Source organism: Nymphalis io, chromosome 26 (assembly GCF_905147045.1).
Source record: "Nymphalis io chromosome 26, ilAglIoxx1.1, whole genome shotgun sequence".
NCBI lineage: Eukaryota > Metazoa > Arthropoda > Insecta > Lepidoptera > Nymphalidae > Nymphalis > Nymphalis io.
In genome coordinates this window covers 8,044,475-8,068,049 of record NC_065913.1, presented here as the reverse complement: position 1 = coordinate 8,068,049, position 23,575 = coordinate 8,044,475, and the positions used below count along the sequence as shown (strand labels likewise).

Here is a 23,575-nt window from a genome sequence, read left to right as displayed (position 1 = left end):
TAGGTGATAGTTTTATAAGTTTTCTTATGTTTGTTCTAATGTTACGCTGTAGTTACTAACTAATGTACATTTTTTTTGCTTTTGCTTTTTTTTCCTAGCCCTCATATAAGCATGTAATGTCCACATCGAGAAGACTCAATGTCAAAGTATGTCATTGTTGATTGTATAATTGTATTCAGTTTTGTGGAATAAATAAAAAAAATTAAAAAACAAACTGTCTAGTTTTACTTTGCAAGAGAAAGGTTTAATTAGGGTTAATATGATCTGCTGCTTAAAATACTTTAACAGTATTCCTAAATGATTATGGTTATGGCTTTTGACTTTAAGCACATGATATTCGACTTAAGTTATTTTACTAAAACATAACGGATGAAGTCAGAGTCCATATAAACCAATAAAAACAAGGATTAGACAGATCCCCATCAGCCACAATTTGCAATATTGGCAATTCTTTGATATCGCCTACAAAACTAGATAAATCTGGGGACTCTAATTTCCCTCAATGAAATATCTCGAGATAACAATATCGTTACGTCATTAATGTCAAGCTAAGAACGTCTGCCATGTTAAGCTAACGTCACTTCCATCGTTTGCCATATACGAAGGGACAGGGCACACCTCAGCTTCTTATGTTACAACTGACCTGATCGGCATCATGACCGCAGCTAAAGTACCAACTACTGGTATGAATACAGTGAAAGTAGAAAAGACTAACAATGAAGCGTATCATATAACCATGCTGTTTGTTTTTTTTTAAACTTTACAGCGAATTAGGACTAAGGTTTGATTTATATGTATAAATAACTATAATATATATATTTTTAATTTATTTTAGCTCCCTAAAAGGAGCAAATTTACCTTATGTATATCATATGTTTAAGCTTAAACTTTTTATTCCGTCACTGCGACGCCAACAGGGGAACTAAGATTACGTGCTTTGTGCCTGTTATTACGTTGGCTCACTCACCATACAAAACAAAATACAGCCAGGCAATTGTGATACCAATCCAGTCGGGCCTTTAATAGCCTACCGGATAAAATAAAAATATTTAAAAAAAGAAGCTATATATACTACATTAAAATATTATTTTAAATTATAAACGTTTCAACCATTAGGGTTCATTAATACTGCAAAGCTCTAACACCGATAAATTAATAAAAAAAGATAAATTAAAAGACATATATATAACGATATTGTTTCCCGCGGGTCACAAAATTCAATTTTTATCAAGATAAACTCATACTAACTTTTTCAAATTTAATTTTACCTTATACACTATTATTTATATGAATGTATTATATATTGGATAAATATAATTTATCCAATTCTCTTTCCGATAAACCTATATACCACGCACCGGTGCTTCAATCTAAATGGGATTGAGATGGTGAAATGGTAGCTAGTTTATAATTAATACAAACACACCATCAACTTTTCTAACGAGTAGATATATGACTTTTGCATACAATATCGATCGTTCAACTTCGTCACCGTGTACTGTGTAAACAAACGCGTTGCCTAGCAACGCAGCCATGATGGCCGACACGTGAGAGCGGGACTGGTATTATAACTCTACCAGGAGTAAGCGAGAGCAGAGGTTTGTTGAACGATAAAGCCTGCGCGGGCGCATAGTTCATGGTTTATTTGGTGTTAAGTTTTTATTGAGGAAATTATTACTTCCTACACGCACTATTATGACTAGTATTGGAATTAAAATTTGCATTTCCCTTGGGTCGTAAAACATGTTACAGTAATGAGAAAATTTTATTCTCTGAGTCAAGGTTTAGTTGCAAGTTCTAACCAATATGTCAGCTTGTGCCTGTCATAATACACAATACAATCTATATGATAGACGAGTATAATGTCTATCATTATTGGACACAAAATTTATACTTATATCACAGTTAAAAATATATGAAATCCGTCTTTAACAAAATTCAAATTATTCAAATCGTAATACAAAAATAATAATCAAATCTTCACCAAAAAAACAAAGAGGTAATTCAAAGTTCGCCATCAGCCCGTCAAAGGCCGAAAGTAAACAAACTTAAAAAAACGGCGAAGGCAAAGGCCCACACGCAATACATTCTCACTTCCGAACGCACGAGTTATTCCAAAAACAAATAACGCTTTGCGAAATGACTGTACCGCTATAAAAAATATTAAGGTCGAATAAATATTTTTTATCTGTAGCCATTCATATGTTATGACATCTAAAACAGATTAAAAAATATACAGGGATTTGTTTTTAATTTTAATGAATATATTAACATTAAAGTAAAAATGACTGCCTCTTTGGTCTAGTGGCTAGACCCGGAGGCCCTCGCAACCCAGGACTGCGGCCTTACATCTAGCCACTAGACCAAAGAGACAGACCCGGAGGTCTTGGGTTCAAATCCCAGGTCGGGCCAATAAAAAGTTATTGGGTTTTTGTCGAAAATTCTTAGTAGCAACTCGGAGTCTGGAAGTTGGAAATGTGTAGACTCCCGTGCCTCGGAAAGCACATAAAGCTACTGGTCTTGCTCCTGAACTCTTTCCGGCCGTGTCGGATTGTCATCCCATCGGATTATGAGAGTTAGGGAATAGAGAGTGCACCTGTGTTTGCGCACACACTTGTGCACTACAATATTTCCTGCGCAGTTGGCTAATCTATCTTGAGTTTGGCCGCCGATGCTGAAATCTTTTCGGAGGAATAAAAATATAAAAAATTAACTAAGCGCTTTTTGTAAAATGGACATAGATTATATTAAATTATCAATACCAGGATTTAAAATCATGAACATGTCAAAGTGACACTGACATTTTGTATAGCAAATATAAATGGTTAATTTTTAATCTGGTTTTAACAGAAATAATACGAAGTATACCGAAATACCGAAGTAAGTAGTAGGAAGTAAAAAGTAATATTTAAAAAAATCTCTACTGTAGTTACGAGACAGGCGGTTTACAGAAGGAAGATTTAAGATAAAACGGCAACCGAGATTTCATCACGCACAATATATTCAGAACGAACTTGCGACACTAAGGCGAACTATTTAAATTTATTTAAATCACAATAACAGCGTATTTACTTGGTAATCATGTAGATTCTGAGGGGTTAGGTTGCGAAACCTTACACGTAACAGACGTTGTATGGATAAGTGATTTGTGCACTGCTTCTAAATTCATACAAGTATTTTCTATTAGCCGAAGATCGTACACCCAAAGCTCAAGCAAGGACAACTGAATTATCATGTGCTTAATTCGTGTTTATAATTTATCTCGTGCTCAGTAATGATCTCGCTGTTAGTTTAGTCCAATATAATAGTCACTCGGACCCAATAAAGTAAGTAAGTTTTTCTGTCAGAGAATTCTCACTAGCCAGGGAACAGAGAGTGTAACTGTGTTTGTGCACACATTTGCACTGAATAAATCCTGTGCAGTCTATTCAACTTTGTATTCATATGATTCTAAACAAACATATATTGTTTGCAAATAACCCCGACACACAGGCGAAAATTAGTAGTCTATATAACTGGGTTAGGTTTCAGAATTATGTCACCTATTTAAATTCAAAACGCAAAATATTTTACCTGTCATTCGAACAATTGTCCCAGATAAAATATACAAAACCCAAAGACATTGGAATGTCATGAAAATTAAATGACAAAAATCTTTGGAACGTGATTAAATGCTATAATATGTCAGATAGTAATTACAACAAAGGTTATTTAAATCGCTGAATTAAACGACGATTAATTAAGTCACGCACTATTTATTAGCTAAATATATACAACCTGTCATTTCGTATAAACCATTTACCTGCTATTAGAACATGTTTAACATTTAATGTGACAACAAAATGGCGTCCTGACTGATTACGGCCACGATGACAGACATATTCACAGAAAAGTCCAATAACTTTTTTTCCAACTTGGTGATTAATCAAAGGAGTTACATTCTACAGCCTATAAGTTTAACAATATATTAATAACATTAATGTGATTGTTTCTGTCAAAATCAAAATATTCTGTATTCAAGTGGCTCAAATGAATTGTCATGTTTTAAGTGGTTTGTTACTCTGTTACGTCAAATCTGCTGAAAAGATTGGTGGTCATTTTATAATAAGATATGGGTATTTTTTTATTTATTATAATCAAAAATATATACATATTATGTAACGCTTGGTGAAATGGACAGTTCACGGCAAGTCATATACTCATTAAAATTAAAAAATAGAAGTATAAAGAAAAGTACAATTTAAAATGTAATTATTGCCCTTTACTACTAGTAAAATTTTCAAATATTAAAATTTATAAATAAACAAGAAGAAGGTCGTAATGGCAACTAAAAAATAAAAAAAATAGTAAAACTCCCGCCACCAGTTGACACTTGACAGGTGTTTAGACCCGCATACTTTTTTTTTTTTAAATTATCATCAATGGCGTCGTATGCTAGTCACGTTCTGACTGTAACACCCATTAAAACGAGACCCGTAAATACACGCGTACGTTTAAAACAAACCACAAAACACCGGTTCATTATACATTGGTAGTTGAAGAGAAACCCTGTGCTTTATTTCGCTTAGGACAAATTAACTGGCCGACAATGCGGGTAAGACGTAACAAGATGGCTTCTAGTATTATTTAGATGTTAGATTGTTAATCTTTACTTACTGTTTGAATTTTAACGACATGTTTAAATATATTTTATAAAAGCATAGAAACTACACATGAAATTGTATCAAGTTAAACAAAAAGATGGCAGTACAACTCTTGCTCGTATCAAGCTTATAAACCGAAGTGGTTACATACTCTTTGATATCGCGAATGACGATTGATAGTCATATTCAAGAGCTCCAATCTTTACTCGAAAACAATGCAACAAAGACGAATCTATTTACCAAACGAATTTGGATTTCATTGATACTATATACGTCCGATACGTTATATAGACGTTTCGTTTTTGTATCTATAAACTAATTTCTCTGTTGTTGAACATTAAAGCAAAATTAATAATAACGATTAATTAATTTTATAATTGAAATATGCAAATTAAAAATTACCATTATGCAAGCTTTCTCTAATAATTCTGCGCATAAATGAGACAAAATAAAATTGTCTGTTCTCATCATAAACAGAAGACGACAATTCATCATCCGCAAAATCGCGTTAAGCTATTAATGACATTAGTATTCATTGATAATCAAATTATATTTAATATCAAACTGCTTTAACTAAATATACATGTAAGATAATTATCTGGTAAAGGAATTCCAATGCCCTCCTTAGCCCAAGACATCCTGCGTTGACACAACTGAGTCAACAATGATGTGTGCCTACAATGCAGAATGCTTTGTTGGACAATTCTCCACTCACTATATCTGAATAACTTGATTTTTTAAAACAAGTTGATAGTTACACTGTTACAGAACAACTGCGGAAGGCTTTCTAAACAGATATAAATATGAATCAAACTTGTTTGATGGACATAGGATAATTTTTATCACGATAAATCAAGTACGCTAGAATGTCTCCGAGCGTAATCCAGAAGTTTCTAGAAAAAAAACATCGTGTATATCGATGTTGCATTTATTAAATTATTATTATTTATATGATATATAGGAAACACTTTAACGGCTCGTTTCTCAATAGCTATCGATTGCTGATGTAAAATAACAATTCTAGTTGGCAACAAAGTTGACTAGTAATGATAATTTCCATTGGTTTTCATCATTTTCCAATAGATTTATAATAATTAAGGAATCGTTATGATTGATACATGGCTATCGTGATGCCTATGACCTATGGTACTTGAGATAACTTAACATCTTATATATTTATTAACAATCATTTGTTGTTAAAATATTAAGGAAAAATGGGGATATTGCATTTGATGTTTCTTAAGTTGATTAAATTGAAATTTGATCGATTATAAAAGCTCAGTAATTTTTTTTCACTTAAGGAAACGTGAGGAGTGACTTATTGTATGGAAAAAATAGCCGTTTTTATAAAAACACATATATAAAGTTTTTACATTTATTTAGCTTTTATCGCTAACGAAGTTATGCCGAAGTTAGATAATGACATAATTATAATTTCAAATCACCGAAAATACCTGACGAAAAACATGTATTTCGGAAAAATATTCATAACATCTCATCACATTCATTTATGAAAAAATATGTCCAGAAAAGCAACGATAAATGATTCAGGCAACATTGGTAAGCGATGAATATTTTTTTAGGTCACGAGATTTCGCAAAACGATTTCGAAATGGCAATAATAAAACGATTTTCAAACGAGTGAAAATATTGAAAAATCGATAAAAATTTTAAATCATTTTGGTCAACGTATCGACAAACGGTTTTAAATTTGTAATCGACACATTTATATTGTAATGATATTATAACTAGACGGTATATTTACATATAATACGGGTCAGGACGGTGTTTTTTGATCCCCGAACCGAACTATTGCGTATGCTGTTTTTCTTTTAAATGTTTAAATTACACTTTATTTTGTGTAACCATTTGAGGACATACAGGAGAACCGGGTGCTTTGGCGCAACTTTGGAAAGTCTGTACTGGTTGTGGACTGTAATGCGTTTTTTTTTTGGTTGTATAGATATACGAATGCCAGCCTGTGGCACGGTTTGTCCAAGCGATCTCATGAAGCCCTAGAATAAAAGAGATGGTGTCGGGTGAGGGTAAAGGGAGGCGTGAGATTTTTAGTGGATAGTTTGGCTCTTTTTTTTTTTTTTTATAGAATAGGAAGGCGGACGAGCATATGGGCCACCTGATGGTAAGTGGTCACCAACGCTCTTAGACATTAGCATTGTAAGAAATGTCAACCATCGCTTACATATCCAATGCGCCACCAACCTTGGGAACTAAGATTTTATGTCCCTTGTGCCTGTAATTACACTGGCTCACTCACCCTTCAAACCGGAACACAACAATATCAAGTATTGCTGTTTTGCGGTAGAATATCTGATGAGTGGGTGGTACCTACCCAGACGAGCTTGCACAAAGCCCTACCAAAGGGCTCTTGTCTAAGCCCGTCTAGTTAGGCACCACCCACACGTCACATATAACATCTTTGTTCCCAAAGTTAGTGGCGCAAATTTTTGCTTTCATAGGATTACAAGACTTATGATCAAAGTTTGATTTATGTGAAAGTCCAACAAAGATTCAGTTTTATAAGGACTTTTGCATTATACCACATCGGGCATATACCATATAGGACTGAAGTAATTAAAAAAAAGTTCAAGTATCGTAATAAAGTAAAGATTTGAAAATTAAAACGATATATATTTTTTTCCAATTGTAGGCAAAGCTGATGGAATTTACTAAATTCCCTCAAACAGCAAAAAATGTGTGAGAAATAGACAGACACACAACACCGTAATGTTAGCTGTACGATTCACGTAGCCTTTACAGTGGTACAAGAATATCGGCTGTATTATCGAATGCATAGGGGCTAAGTATTAATAAACGCTGATATTTGTACGATATAAAGATGCCGCTTTCCTAGAATTTGTTTGTCGATCCCTTCTTTCCTTTCGACAACTTTGTGATTTAAAATGGTTCGCTATTTATAGCTGTTTACAATAATTTTTATATTTACATTATATACTTAAATAAGGTTACTGTGCGAGTTTTATTGTACGTATTTTTGCCGTATTATGTACACAGTTATTAAAGTGTTTTACTTGGTTATAGGACTCTGTAATCGTTTGAATACGTACCACCCTCTCGTCAAATATTCTACCGCCAAACAGCAATACTTCTGTGTGAGCCAGTGTAACTGCAGGCACGAGGAACATAACATCTTAGTTCCCAAGGTGCATTAGTGATATAAGGATTGGTTTACTAGCAAATGGATCAACTTATGTGCTAACGGTACTGCACCGTAGCATATATTAATATGTGCAATATATAATCATGAGATCTAATATTTAATGACACTTGTTCTAATAGAATTACACAAAAGATCATTTACTCACTCGACCTCTAAATCGGAACACAACAGTTGATATTCGGATTGAATGTAACACATTTGTTACATACTAGAACTTCTCATATGTATATAAATACACAATCATAAAAAACAGATTATATTCTCCGATTTTTTTTTTACTTAATGTTCCATAAATGCCAATTCAATTTTTATAATTTCAACACCTTATATACATTGCGACAAACCAAACGATAGCGTGATTTAGACGATGTTTTTCCATACATATAATTACAAAGCAGCATGTAAAAGGATTCGATTCCTTCATCCTAACGCAGTTTGGTGGAAACATAAAGTTTTTCACCCGACACATACAGGTTTAATCCGGTTAAATCCGGGTTTGAGCCCGCAATCATCGATTAACGTCTTCCAATCACTGGGCTACATCGGCTTAATTATAAAACTAAATAAGTTTACTTGGAATTAAAAAGGTTCTTTTTGTACCAGTTATCATTTTATATGAATTCTATTTAAGGTTACTATGTTAGTATAAGCAAGGAACATACGCGCATTGGCTTGTGTCTATCGATGACTATCGATTAAGGGAGTTGACTGATAACAAACCAGTGGATTTTATTGGACATTTGTTTGTCTGCTATGAATTAAAAAAAATAGGGCACCTTTTTATTATGAAGGAAAAAAATTATAGTAAAAATATTTTTTATTGCTATCATTATTTAAAATATCGTGGAAACACTTCAATAGTCGTCATAATATTTTAATATGTCCACAGTTTTTATACCTATGGCACTTAAAAGTTATCTACCCCTCAAGTGAAACGTGACGGCGATAATGTATCGAATGACTAAAACAATATGGTTTATGCAAATGGCGGACGTATTGGCGGGAAATTACATTGATAGTAACGGACTTTTGAGTTACATTATTAAATAAAATTAATGGAAACTGACAATGGCATATCGTATTTCGATATAACATATAAATTTGAAATGTATTGAGATAACCTAACAAAAAATGTAGCATAACATTTTATATTGAATAAAACTATTAAGAAATCGTGATTTTATAGTCTCGGGCGCCATTTTGACGCCAACTTTAATATATTATCTGTAGTAAATTTATCCTGACGTACGATGCAATACCTATCGAAATAAAATATATATATTATACATACAAACGCCATCTATTTACATACGTTAATTCTACTAAAAATAATCTTTACACAACTGTACGAAGTTTTAACTATACGAACGCATACAATACGAACAAAACCAAGCTTTTTCTTATGTACAAGATATATATATAGCAGATATGTCTACAAGTTGTAGATATAGCAAGTTGTAGATTCGTTGAAGAGGGTGTGTTCATAATCCTAAGATTACTTAAAACTATAACGAAATACATACTTAATTTATTATATTAAATATAGATTTCAAAACAATTCTTCAATCCTTCTTGTTATAAGATATTTACAGACAGATTTTGTCTTATTGTTATACTCAAACATATTATTTTTTATATTTATTTAAACCGGACGGATTATTTGGCATTTTTATAAGATAGGCCTACGGCAAGTGGTCCACCCGATGGTAGTGATCACGACCGCCCATAAACTTAACTTTTCCTTACATCACATATGCGCCATTTTCACTAGCCTGTGTTTATACAGATAATATTACAATAACAAAATGCCGAATTTTTCATTTTAATATAAATTTATTATACTAATTTAGGTATAATGCATTATTAATGATATAAATCGGGAATAAAAAAAGTTTTGTCTATAAAATATTTTAAAACATATATTAATAACGTATATTTATAACAACAGCGTATTTCGATTGGGAAGTCAACAAATTATTATTATTTAATTGAATAAACTAAGCGTACATTATTTCAGATATTAAGGTTGAACATTTAATAATGTAATACAATAGATACGGTACACAAATCCTTTGAAAATCATACAATTATAATTAAAAATAAAATTATTTAACTTCACATTTGTACCGACGAAATTATCAGAAATTATAGTGTATACGCCCTGACAGATAAGGCACAGATAAGAAAATAACGGTCATAGTTTCCCGCCTTTTATAATGTCACCTTATCTATGGTAAGGTGTAAACGCTCTATGCTCTATTTGCTTTTTTCTAATTACACTCGGAATTCGTGAAGCGTGAGCTCCAAGTGATAATGAGTCGAAATACATTTTAAAGACGAGGTCGCGTCAGTCTTGCGATAAATAGTTTTTGAATCGTTAATTACTTACACTGAATATGCATGAAGGTTTCACTTGAATTATTGTTAAAGTATTGTCGAAGTCACTTTAAAATATTACAAGCACACGAACCGAATAATAAGCGATATCGCTTTAAATACCGGTTCTTCAAAAAATGGTTACAAACGATTAGGTTGAAACTGAAGCGCCTAGTTTTTGATACCATGAGGTAATAAAAAAAAAACTATGTTTCCATAAAAATTATCTTCGGGCATAGCAACAGCGTTTCAATCGTGACCGATGCTATTATAAACCTTAGCACAGTCATAATAAAGAATACATCTCCATGCTAGCATTAGTTTGATCAGCTTTATAGACTGGTATAATAATACACCTGTTAAAACACGAACGTGTAAATCGTATGATATTCATTTTCTACAAGAAAAATTATATGTATTATTGACACTGTACATTTCTGTACTCTTACGTGCAACCGCTTCTCTCCGCATACCTTATGCGACCTATTTTGTAGGCGGTACTTTCAAAACTTCAAACTATAACCAATTGGGGCTATCATTCCAACTCAAATAGTTCAGTCATTTTTTAATGTACCTTGATAATTTAGTAAAATACAATTCTATACACATATTATTTTTGTATTAATTTATGACTCATAAAAATACTTTTTATATTATTCATAGTAAATATAATTATAATCATACGATATTGTTAATAATATTCATTTATTTCTATTACCGTAAGCTCTCTTTATTTTTATACAGACAATAAAATAATGTCTAAAAATATTTATCATAATACAATAACGATTGACCTCAAAAGAAGTCTAAATTGGCGCGAAAAGATCCGCCATCTTTCCGTGCATAGATAATTAAAACATGTCCTCTTTTTTTCAATCGTATCTAGACAATGGACTTGCGTGCTGTGAGGTTGTTTAGGAGTATAATTTTATAAGTACCTGCCGATCGCGATTGTAATTGAAATTACGAGTTTTACCTCATTCAATGCCAAGTATGATTTGCTGTCCATTTGATTATAATATATTATGATTCCAGTTTCATTGTTTACACTGTACGGGATTAAAAATATTACTATCTGTTTGTTACGTGTTGGATTAAAAAGAATAGCATTTTAGTCCTGTCAAATTGTGAAATAAATTTATTTCTAATTCACGAATTGATGAACATGGAACGTAAACAAAATCCTTAAGCTTTAAATGCACATCACAGATAACTATACTATTAAACAAATTTGCCTAATATCATTTTGTTTACTGTTTAAAGGACATAATGCAATTTTTTTTATGAACCCTAATGATACGAGGTTATGTATATCATACAGTCATTCTAATTAAAATATATATATATATATATTCAATATATGTATAAAAGTAAATAAAATTAAAAAGCCGAGATGGCCCTGTGGTAAGAACGCGTGAATCTTAACCGCTGATCGTGGGTTCAAACCCGGGCAAGCACCACTGAATTTTCATGTGCTTAATTTGTGATTATAATTCATCTCGTGCTTTACGGTGAAGGAAAACATCGTGAGGAAACCTGCATGTGTCTAATTTCACTGAAGTTCTGCCACATGTGAATTCTACCAACCCGCATTGGAGCAGCGTGGTGGAATAAGCTCCAAACCTTCTCCTCAAAAAGAGGAGAGGAGGCCTTTAGCCCAGCAGTGGGACATTCACAGGCTGTTACGGTAAATAAAATTATCTCATTTCCTCTCACAAATAACATATAAATATGAAAACACTTGTATTTAAAGATTTCCCTCCACTGTGACTCGAAATGACATTAACAGAGTTTATTTATAAATAGAACTATATTTTATTCTTATTATAGTTTATTTCATGGTATGGCCTGTGACCTGGTATAGATTTTTTTTTTAATTTTGAATTTGGAGCAAAATTAGACATTACTTGTAATTGTCGAATGAAATCAAAATCTTTTTTATTCAAGCTCTTACAAGCACTTGAAAATCGTCATTATCAGATTAAATTAAATACACAGATATCACCAGTTCGGGATGTAGATTCTCTACTGATAAGAACCGACAAGAAATTCGGTGGTTGCTCTTTCTCAGTATATATACCTAATAAAAACACTAAATACTTTATTATATAGAGGAGCCGTATGGTCCAATGGTTTGAACGATTGAAGATTGCGGATTTAATCCCGAGAAACTGAATTTTCTTGTTTAATTTGTCTTTGCCATTTATCTCGTACCCGGCAGTGAAGAAATAGGTGTTGAGGAAGCCTGCGTGTATTTCAAAATTTATTTTATTTATTTATTTATTATTTATTCAGGATTTTAATTTAAACAGCTTATTTTAACGCGCTTATCTCAGGATCTATCAGATCGATCAGAAAAATCATTTTGCGTCACATATGACACTAATTGGCAAAAGTTATAAAGAGTACAATTAAATGAAATTTACGCTTGACACGTCAATTGTCTAAATATAAAGGGGTGTTATGTTGCGTTTCGCATAAGTAATGTAATAATATTATATACAAAGACCTTCTCCGAAACGCGCTGCATCTTCTGGCATAAGTTTATGTGTATTAGTTCCGTAGTTATTTTTGATACCACGCAGATCAACGTGATATTATATGCCCTCACTGTATATAAAAATATATATAGGATAAATGGATCATCTTTCAAGTGTCATTCTTTACATATTTCTAACTATAGCTTGAAAAACCATAAAAACTACTTCGTGCGGACCTCGAAATCACCATTATTTTTATTGGATATTTTAATAGTTTTAGCGTGATTTGCGTAGTAAGTAGGAATTGTAATTGAGGCCTGTGCATCATGTATGACCAATCTTTACCATCGGGTAACGCGTTCTCAAGAATCAGTCTTAGATCCATATGACAGTAAAAATGACATCCTTTCACTAAGTACCCTACACATCTCCTAAGATTATTAATTTGCAAAGTCGGCAACATATATGGGTTTATATTTCGAAGAATACAATTCTAATTCTTAAAAGTATTTTGAACACTCAAAACATCAAACTTGTTACATTAAGCATTACTGACATCACGGTGAGGACTCGTCCATTTTACCTGGAACAATCTACACTTGAATATGTGTTACATTTTGTTTTTTTTTTTTTGTTGCATTTAATTTATAGACTTGTTATAACAAACGCCAAACCTACCCTTATGTTGTAATTTATTATTACTGAGTTTATATTTTATAAAATGTATTCAATCGTCGTGGAATGTATGGAGATGGCTCAGTGGTTAGAGACAAGAGAGTCTTATCCAAAGATTGCGGGTTCAAAGCTCATTTCATAGAAAATATCGTGAGGAAACCTGCATTTGTCGAATGTAATACACCAAGACACATTGAAAAAATGTGGTGGAAAAAGTCCTATTCTCGAAAGGCTTTAGCAAGCAATATGGCATTCACAGTTCGATATTTTATAATATTTGAATACATTTACCGATTAAATTATTCAACCTAATTTCAAGGATACAATTTTTTCAGTATTTTTTAAAAATCCTATTTATGATTTTATATTACTTTGTCCTGAATGAAGATTTTATACTTATTTTTTTATATTATACGTATAAATTCACACCCAAAAGGAGACCCTGTAGAACTTCTCGAAGAAAATAAAGGGTACACGATATGCATTGTAAATAAACGGGTAAGTTAATACAACAATGCAATATTTACTTATACCTATCGCTCCTTGACCCGTTGTACAGTCTACCTCACAAGACTCAAAGTTATAACTAATTACACGACTTTAAAAACGCCATTGAAAACTCTACTCTCTTTATAATATTCTTTACTTTTATTGTATTAAACAATTAAACTTTATAAATATTTCATTTAAATTAAGTCTCAATGCAGATGTATATAAGACTTATTTTACTGAATCTAAATATTTCATAACGATGTCTTTTTATTTTATTTTTTTTTCTTGATGATATTAATATTGTTTTTGTCTTTTAAAAAATGTTTCCTGATTCCATCGCGGTAATGATTTACGACCCTGAGATCCGTAAGTTAATATTACTTCGCATAAAATTAACTTAAGGAAGGAATTATTTAGCAGCACTAAGGTATAACCTTGCTATCACAAAAAAACTTTTTCTAATATTTTTTTATGTAATATATAATATAAAGCTACGTGTTTTATGATTTCAAATGATTCATTATTGTGTTATCGCAGTAGAAACGCCTATTTATAACGAACTGTATAACAATTATCGGGGAATGTCTCATTTTTACAATATATACCTGATGTATCTCATACATGGCAACTCGTTGCAGAGGAAGTGCCAAAAGTGATGTCATGTCCAACGTGACTCAAGTTAAGAAAATAAGTGAAAAATAAATAACTCGAAACAGTCATAACCTGTGCAACCGCGCACCATCGCTAATCAAAGACAAACACGCGCTAAAAAAAAAAGAACATTAAAGGCAAACAAATAACATAACTCACCAAAGTTTGAGCGCGGATATCCTACCCGCAAACAGAAACCGATAACCTTATTTGAACTAGCCGACACGGTTACTGAAACTGGAAAGAATACGAAGACTCTACGACGGCCGTTATTGTAGACGTCCGTGCGCGATGACGTCTACAACGTAACTGAGTGTTGAGGCGGCGCCTGCGCACAGCGAGCTACACGCCTCCACCCACACAACGGCTAATATACGTGTGCGCGTGTGACAAAACCTTCATGAAAATGCAATATATACGACTAACAAAGCTGCGATATTATCACCTGTCAAAGTTCAAAATCGCATCCTGGATTCCTGACTAATCAATAAACGCATTTAAATCAATAGGGTCTTTGGTATTAAAAATTCAATTCAAATTCAAAAATATACAAATTATACATGTAAATTTAACTTTGGAAGTCAATTTTTTGTTTGTGTTTTGTTTGCATTTGAATTTAAAAAAATGTATTTAGAAAAAATCCGATTTCGTCGCATGAAAAATGGGTATTGCTCTTCATGAGTATTTAGGATTCTTCTAGGAGTTAGGTAAACGCGTACGTTAATTTAAATTATGATAATCCAGGTGTAGATGGAGGGTTCAGAACGTCTTTTCCTATATGACATCAAAAATCTAATATGGTCCGCCATATTGCACTATGTAATGGAATTTTATTACTGTTTTTTCCCTTCGAAATAGAAAAGTACTGGGGTTTGGATGGAGAATAAAAATTACTTAGTTTTCGATATACCTACCACTACCAGTGAAAACATATCACAAGCCCGCCTTACAGTCTTAAATTAATAGAGAGTAGTTTTTAGTGAACGGATTTTACACATATAAAACAGAATGCAACGAATCAAATGCGTATATTACAGTACAGTACAGTAACAGCCTGTTAATGTCCCACTGCAGGGCTAAGGCCTCCTCTCCCTTTTGAGGAGAAGGTTATATGCGTATATTACAATATAATATACATTTTTTCTCTGCCGTTTTGTGAGAGAAATGATATATTTTGAAATTTGATTAAATCGACACATTACTTTTCGTTGCAATGTCATTTTTAGTATATAGTATAATATTATTAGCATATTCGTCTAATTAACCGAAAAATAAAAAGAACACAGTTAGTATTATGACGTAGAATGGGACGTAGGGTACATTTTTAATTTGACATCGAATATATTACTCCAATTTAAATTATATTACATGATATTATTAGAAGTTAAATACGAAAACACGCGTAACAATACTCGAATAAAAACAATACTTTAAAATGATCTTCAGCAACATTTATTGTTATTTTAAATGCGTACAGTCAGCACCAAGAAATATCTACGTTGTCATTTGTAACAGAATAAAAAACAGTTACTTTGTCTGATGTTTTTGTACGTACTGAGTATATTGATGACAAAGATATGAAATAGAAAAAAGAACCCTCGTTTGTGCGTAATGATTCTATTATTTTTTGGATCAATGAAAACGTTTGATTGATTTAAAAATAAGGAAACACCTGCAATGTACAGCTCACGCTTTAAAATCAATATCATCGGAGATACACACATAGCAATACATTACATTACATTCAACCAACATGTGCAGGTTTCCTCACGACGTTTGCCTTCGCAACTCAGAAGTGTTCGCCTGAATTTACACACGCAATTATTGTTTATGATTGGACCCCTAGCTCCGTACAGGTAAGATGAATATGAAATGTAAGTACTATATTATATGTTTCTATTCTTAAGTAATTATCTTTTTTAAATATAAAACATTTATACAATATAATAATACGTAAACTCAAATAAACCTTACTAGTTCATTCAAATAAAGTCGGCTTGCACACAATGCAACCGATTTCCATACAAAAAATATTCAACCCTTCACTTAACCTTTGCACTACCTGAATTTATATAATTGTGATTATAGAAACGTTATAATGTATACATGAATGTTTCAACTAAGGCACATGACTAAGGTCAAGTATATAAGCCCCGATACAAATACGTGTATCTAGCATACTATATTTTCTATATAGCATACATATGTTCTCTAACATATATATATATATATATATATATATATATATATATATATATATATTTATATATATATTGATGACGTATGAGGTACTGTTAATACACCAACCATTGCATCTAAGATGTTATGTGCATTGTGTCTTTTTTTTATAGAATAGGAAGGCGAACGAGCATATGGGCCACCTGATGGTAAGTGGTCACCAACGTCCATAGACATTGGCATTGTAAGAAATGTTAACCATCGCTTACATCACCAATGCGCAACCAAGCTTGGGAACTAAGATGTTATATCCCTTGTGTCTGTAATACACTGGCTCACTATTTAATGCACATAACATAAAGTAGAATGAATGATGAGTGGGATGAACCTAACCTAACTTACACGATCCCTAACACGAAGTAAATAAACTTTAATTAGTAAGTCGGTACAGTAACAGACTATTAATGTCCCACTGCTGGGCTCAGGCCTGCTCTCCCTTTTGAGAAGGTTTGAAGGTTATTTAATTAATAAGTATACGACTCATTGACTTCCTCAACTGCCTCGTTGGTCTAGTGGATTGATGTAAGGCCTCTGCGGCCCGGAGGTCCTGGGTTCAATTCCCAGGTCTGATTTTGATCATTAAAATTTATCTTAATAGTAGAAGTCTATTACGACAATGCTTGCTCCATTATTATTATATATATGACAACTTTATTGTAACTCAAATCCTACCCAAAAGTCGCCTGGAAGGGATCTATAAGCGATGACTCCGCATTTTATATATACTTCTCTAACATATGTCTATATATATTATATTTATATTATAACTAACCTAATTGGGTAACTCCAGCGCTACAACTTTTAAACCATTCAACAGATCGCCATGACAATATGACACAGGCCAGCGTCGGATCTGGCCCTTGACCAGGGTAGAGCGAGATTGTCTTCCAACGCTATTTGTTCGACGCTTTCACTTTACATAAATTGCAATTAAGTTAATATTATATAAAAATTTATTACCATATATATAAATCAAACAACGCTTATGTATCCTTGGAAATAGTTTTTGACATCGACCGTTCTTCTGGTCTACTCCAGGGCCGGCGCAGACACAGGCGAGATGCTAATATAATATTGCCTTCATTTAAACTCCGAGTAATTTCTAGTATGTAAGAAATAATAGCTAGCGATCTGGTTTTAGGAACGTTTACGGAACGAGTTACATATAAACAATACATTTAACTAACACCAAGGAAATTAAACACATATTTATGTAAAAAGATTTCGTTCAGAATGAATTATAGGTAAATTAACTTTAAGTTAAATGAGCAATACAAATTTATTTCTTCAATAAAATTAAATCATACCCAAATAATATATAGATTTACATTAAGCGTTTCATAGATTCTTAGGCTATATATACTATTTTAAATACAATACATTTAGAAAATAAAATTTTATTAACATTTATGTATTAAAAAAAACAAAATGACATACCTTCGCCGCTAGCTGGGATCACCAAACAAAGCCCTAGCGGCGTTATCAATCGCATTTATACCCTGTTATCGGGCACCCTGGTGGAGATCGATCAATAATTTTATCTCCTTTTGTTCAACCGACCGAAAGTGCAATATATTTATCGCTCTATATACATTATAACATAATACAAATATAAAGCGTTTCTGAAAATTTTAACAACGATATATAAACATTTACATAACGGTACGTACATGTAGTATATATCAGTGTTATTTCACAATCTAATGAACATTATATAACAGGTATAATTATAAATACACAATTTTTTGTCTTCGTCTCTTGAATGTAAGACTACTGATAGAAAGAGAGAAATCGGTGTGTGAAATTCATTCGCTATCAAACAAACTGGATGAAACTGCGAAGGCAGCTTATATAATAAAATTATAAACTTTTTTCGAAAAATCTTTATCGAAACGAGCTTCACATTCTGATATAAGTTTATCAAATTAGTTAGACCTTTTACATAGACTATATTAATATAATGTAAATATCCCACAGCTGGGCAAATGCCTACTCCAGTTTAAGAGAAGGTTGGGCTTATCCGACGAATGCGGATTCTGTCGACGTTTTCTTTCACAAATAAACTAATTTTCTGGTGGTAGGGCTTTGTGCAAGCTCGTCTGGGTAGGTACCACTCACTCATCAGATATTCTACCGCAGAACAGCAGTACTTGGTATTGTTGTGTTCCGGTTTGAAGGGTGAGTGAGCCAGTGTAATTACAGGCACAAGGGACATAACACCTTAGTTCCCAAGGTTGGTGGCGCATTGGCTATAAGCGATGGTTGACATTTCTTACAATGGCAATGTCTAAGGGCGTTTGATGACCACTTGCCATCAGGTGGCCCATATGCTCGTCCACCGTCCTATTCTATAAAAAAAAAAAAAAAAAACGAATAATATACACAAGATGATGATACACGAACAACAAAATTCAATGGTGATTGCTCGGATTGAAATGCAATTCAGCTAACGAGTCAATTATTAATCGATTGACAATATCAGCTCTAAAACATAAAATAATAAAAGTTTTCGAGTCGCTCAATAACTCAATACGTAACAAAATATACAAACGCAATAGACCACATACTTATCACGTCCAGTGATAAAACATTTCGATTCTAACGAAAGTTCCACATGTCATTTGACATAACCCTAGATAATCTAAAATCTCGTCCGGAATTTAGAAATTATGCTAAACCTTCTTGGGTCCCTTTTGTCCATTTCCTGAGTGTTATGGAAATGTTATTATAGATATTTTTCGAACCGTTTAACTAACAAGCTATTTTTTGGTGTTTAAGACAATTAATATTTATCGTTTCCTCTTCATCAGGCTATTTAATTATAGGGACCACCCGAGACTTTTGTTTACTTGTAATAACTGCTATTTTGTAAGTTGTAGTCTTTTACTGAACCTTCTGTAATTATACAACATATACAAGTATACTTATACAAGTAACACAACTTGGTGGTACATTTGAGCCATGATATATTCTAATTTTTACTGTAGCTGTAATAGGCACAAGGGACATAGCATCTTTGTACCCAAAGTTGGTAGCGCATTGACGATGTAAGATGTGGTTCTAATTCTAACAGTGCTAATGACTATGGGCCGTGGTGATCATTTAGCATCAGTTGCCGACTTAAATAACCATATAAATCCCGAAGTTCAAATCCAGGGCGGGGCTAAGTCAATTGGGTATTTTCGTCAAGAAATTCTTAGTAGCAGGCCGAAGATTAGGAGTTGGGATTGCTTACACTCCCGTGCCAAAAAATAGTCCTCGATCCTGGCGAGGATGGAGTATACGTCTAATCTAAAAAGAGACGGAATAGACATTGCACCTGTATTTGTGTTGTTGCGCATGGACTAAAACAATACCGCCAGCGCAAATGTCTATTCTCTAATGGCCGCAGTTACCAAAATCGGTAAGGACATCATCTTATATATATGAAAATATAAATAACATCTACACTAAAATCATAAATGCAAAAGTAACTTTGTCTGTCTGTCTATCTGCTACGCTTTTCAGTCATGAACGCAAGTGCCTTCGCGATGCCGCTTAAATCATCTGTCAAAGATGCAGAGGCCTATATATATATATATATACCTTCACCTCGTGAATAATATAATAATAAGCTCCAAGCGATCATATATTTTCATTATGTTATATACAGGACATGAAATTGATGGCAATAGTTTTTATTAAAACTGGATGAAACTGCGAAGGCAGCTTATACAATAACGTTATAAACTTTTTTCTAAAAACCTTTTTCGAAACGTGCTTCATATTCTGGTATAAGTGAATATTGGTTTAATATATTTCTCAGTTAGGCATTACAAAGAAAACGTCTGCTCATTTATTAGTTCAGAATATATATATATTCCATCTTAGACTTTAATATGGATGAGTTGAGACGAACTATTGATCTTTCGTAACACGTCAACCTATTATTTCTATTTATACACCTACTGTTCACATTGTTAATACCCGGAGTATTGCATAGACCATCCCATAGACCATACTTTAGTTCTATCGTTGTATCTTTGTTGTCTGGTTTCCATAGCACAAGCTCTGTACAAGCTTAATTCGGGATCAGATGGCCGTGTGTGAAAAATGTCCTAGGATATTATTATTATTATCTTTTTAGCAAACTTCAAAATGTAGGTGATTTTACTTCGGTCCTGTTTTGTGGATACTCCTCGATAACTCTATTTTGAACAGGTTTTGTTGATACTTTTTTAAATAATAGGTTATACATAGAATTATAAAGTCGACCCCTAAGAGTGGAGTGGAGGATACAGATAGAAACCTCATGGATTTGTTACTTCTACCGCTGCTATTTTATATAGTATGTGTGTATACTGATATTTTTGTTTTTTTATTTATCAACCAAATCCAAAAAAAGCTTTCTTACCTCATGTTGCAGTGATGCTTGTAGCTCCTCTGTTAATTTTTTCAGTGTTGCATTCTGAAAAAATAAATATTTATTAATTAGATTAATACAATTACGAATTTTAATAACTAAACCTTTTACATATATATATACATAAATGAAAATAATCAACATCAATAATTGTGAATACTATAAATCTGATTTATTTTAAAAAAGCAGCTACGCGAGTTTCTTCTTTCTTCAATGACGGCTCTTCGAAACGATGGTAGACTTCAAATAGTTTTAATTAAATACATTTGATTTTATTTTTGTAGTTAAACTCTGCCTCTATTTCTACTCTATACTTAGTTTGCCTAAACGAAATTCCTTTTTTGGAAAAAATCGCGAATCCGTATTTCTTCTTAAAGGTTGCATACTTAATCAATGTCAAAATATACTTTAACAAAGGAGGCTCACACAAGCACCTTTCATTCGTCATTTTACATTTTTAATATAAAGCTACACCGGTTTGGATTGTAGATTCTAACGAGAAGTATTTTAGTATTATATCCATCCGTACCGTACCGTACCGTAACAGCCTGTGAATGTCCCACTGCTGGGCTAAAGGCCTCCTCTCCTCTTTTTGAGGAGAAGGTTTGGAGCTTATTCCACCACGCTGCTCCAATGCGGGTTGGTGGAATACACATGTGGCAGAATTTCAGTGAAATTAGACACATGCAGGTTTCCTCACGATGTTTTCCTTCACCGTAAAGCACGAGATGAATTATAATCACAAATTAAGCACATAAAAATTCAGTGGTGCTTGCCCGGGTTTGAACCCACGATCATCGGTTAAGATTCACGCGTTCTTACCACTGGGCCATCTCGGCTCATATATCATATCATATATTCATATTGTACATATTTTTCGAATAATAAAGTGTTTCAAATTCTATATTTTTAGTCATATTTTATACCACTAACTCATCAGATACTGTACCGCTAAACAGCAATATTCGCTTTTGTTGTGTTCCGGTTCGAAGGGTGAAACTACAGGCACAAGGAGAAGAAGATAGAACTAGAAAAAATCGCTGTTAAGCGATAAGGCCGCTTTATTGTAAAAACGTATGTATTTTGATAAGTGCTTCTGTATTTATTTTATATATCTAGTGTAATATAATAAAAGATTATCTTTTTAAATTATTTAATTATTAGAAAAAAACGAAACTAATATCTCATAATAATGCGTTGTAAATTACACAGATAAAACAATAGCTAGTATAATTTAAAAAATGTATATTTAATCTATGGTTACAAATCCCTTTCACGTTGAGGAAATCGATATAGTGTCGATTGATAATAATAGGTATTGAGAGCACAGGAAAAGCGTCATCGAACATTTATGTACATATAATTAGGGCTGTCATGACGTTTATTTTTAATTATAAAATATATTGACAAACAAATAATGTAATCACGGCCTTAATAATAAAACATATTTTAGGTTTTCCGGAATATTTCTCGGACGGTGATGACATCACGTTTAACATTTCTAATTGTACGTTAACATTATAACTGTAACACATTAAGATAAACCAAATAAAACGTATATGGATACTTGAAATTTCGAAATCATAATCATATTTTTATACATAATATATTTGAGTAAAACTATAAATATTTTACTAAATCAACAAGACAGAAACAAATAAACATATATTTGATATATATTTAATAATCATGCGTAATGTTTAAAAATATTACTTATTTAACATATACATTCGAGACAACCCTATCACATAAACTAGCGAACAAAAAAACAAACGCACAACCACTTACCATGCGAATAAATTCCGCTCTGACCTATTGGCAGTTCGCATTTAAATCGTTTCCAAATTTAAAATTTAAAACGGCCCTCGCGTCTGTTTTTTTTTTTTCAATATATATTAATGACATCGTATTTTTCAATACGTTCATTTAAAACTATTCTCTACAATTAACAGGCGTTACATTATATAAAGTAATTATCATAAAATATTATTATACTTATTATTAAATAACTGTAATTTCCTATAAAAATCAAGAACATTTAAGAAGTATAGATAATAAACTTTTATTATTCATCAACCATTTTTGTAAATATCTTATGCAACATATTTGTTAGAAAAAAAGAATTACCTACGTTGACTAATTGCAATCATTATCAGCATTTGTCAAAGTGACGTTAGCGACGTCAGGTAGCTAGAAAATGGCGCCAAAATTATTTAGCATAAACATTCGATTTACATTGAATGTGGGCCGTGGGATTAGAATCACAGATTTTTATCTATTTTGATTGACAAATTGTATTTTCTAAAGATGAGGGCATTGTCCTATATTGAAAACAATGACTCTATGTCATATACTAATAACAGGAACGAAAAAAATGGCATAATCGTCGCCATATTTGATTTGAGATATTAGTTTATTT

At 32.4% G+C, this 23,575-nt stretch overlaps 1 protein-coding gene across 2 annotated transcripts in view; it reads right to left on the bottom strand.

Moving 5' to 3' along the window:
* Positions 1-23,575, bottom strand: part of LOC126778421 (putative leucine-rich repeat-containing protein DDB_G0290503) — a 54,433-nt gene that overhangs the window by 25,127 nt on the left and 5,731 nt on the right. Inside the window, exon 2 of one of the 2 annotated variants that reach the window (XM_050501925.1) lies at positions 21,148-21,201. In XM_050501925.1, coding sequence (XP_050357882.1) covers positions 21,148-21,201 — 54 coding nt within the window. Of the gene's footprint in view, positions 1-14,675; positions 14,883-21,147; positions 21,202-23,575 lie in introns of those variants that run through there. The other variant, XM_050501927.1, reaches the window with a different exon arrangement.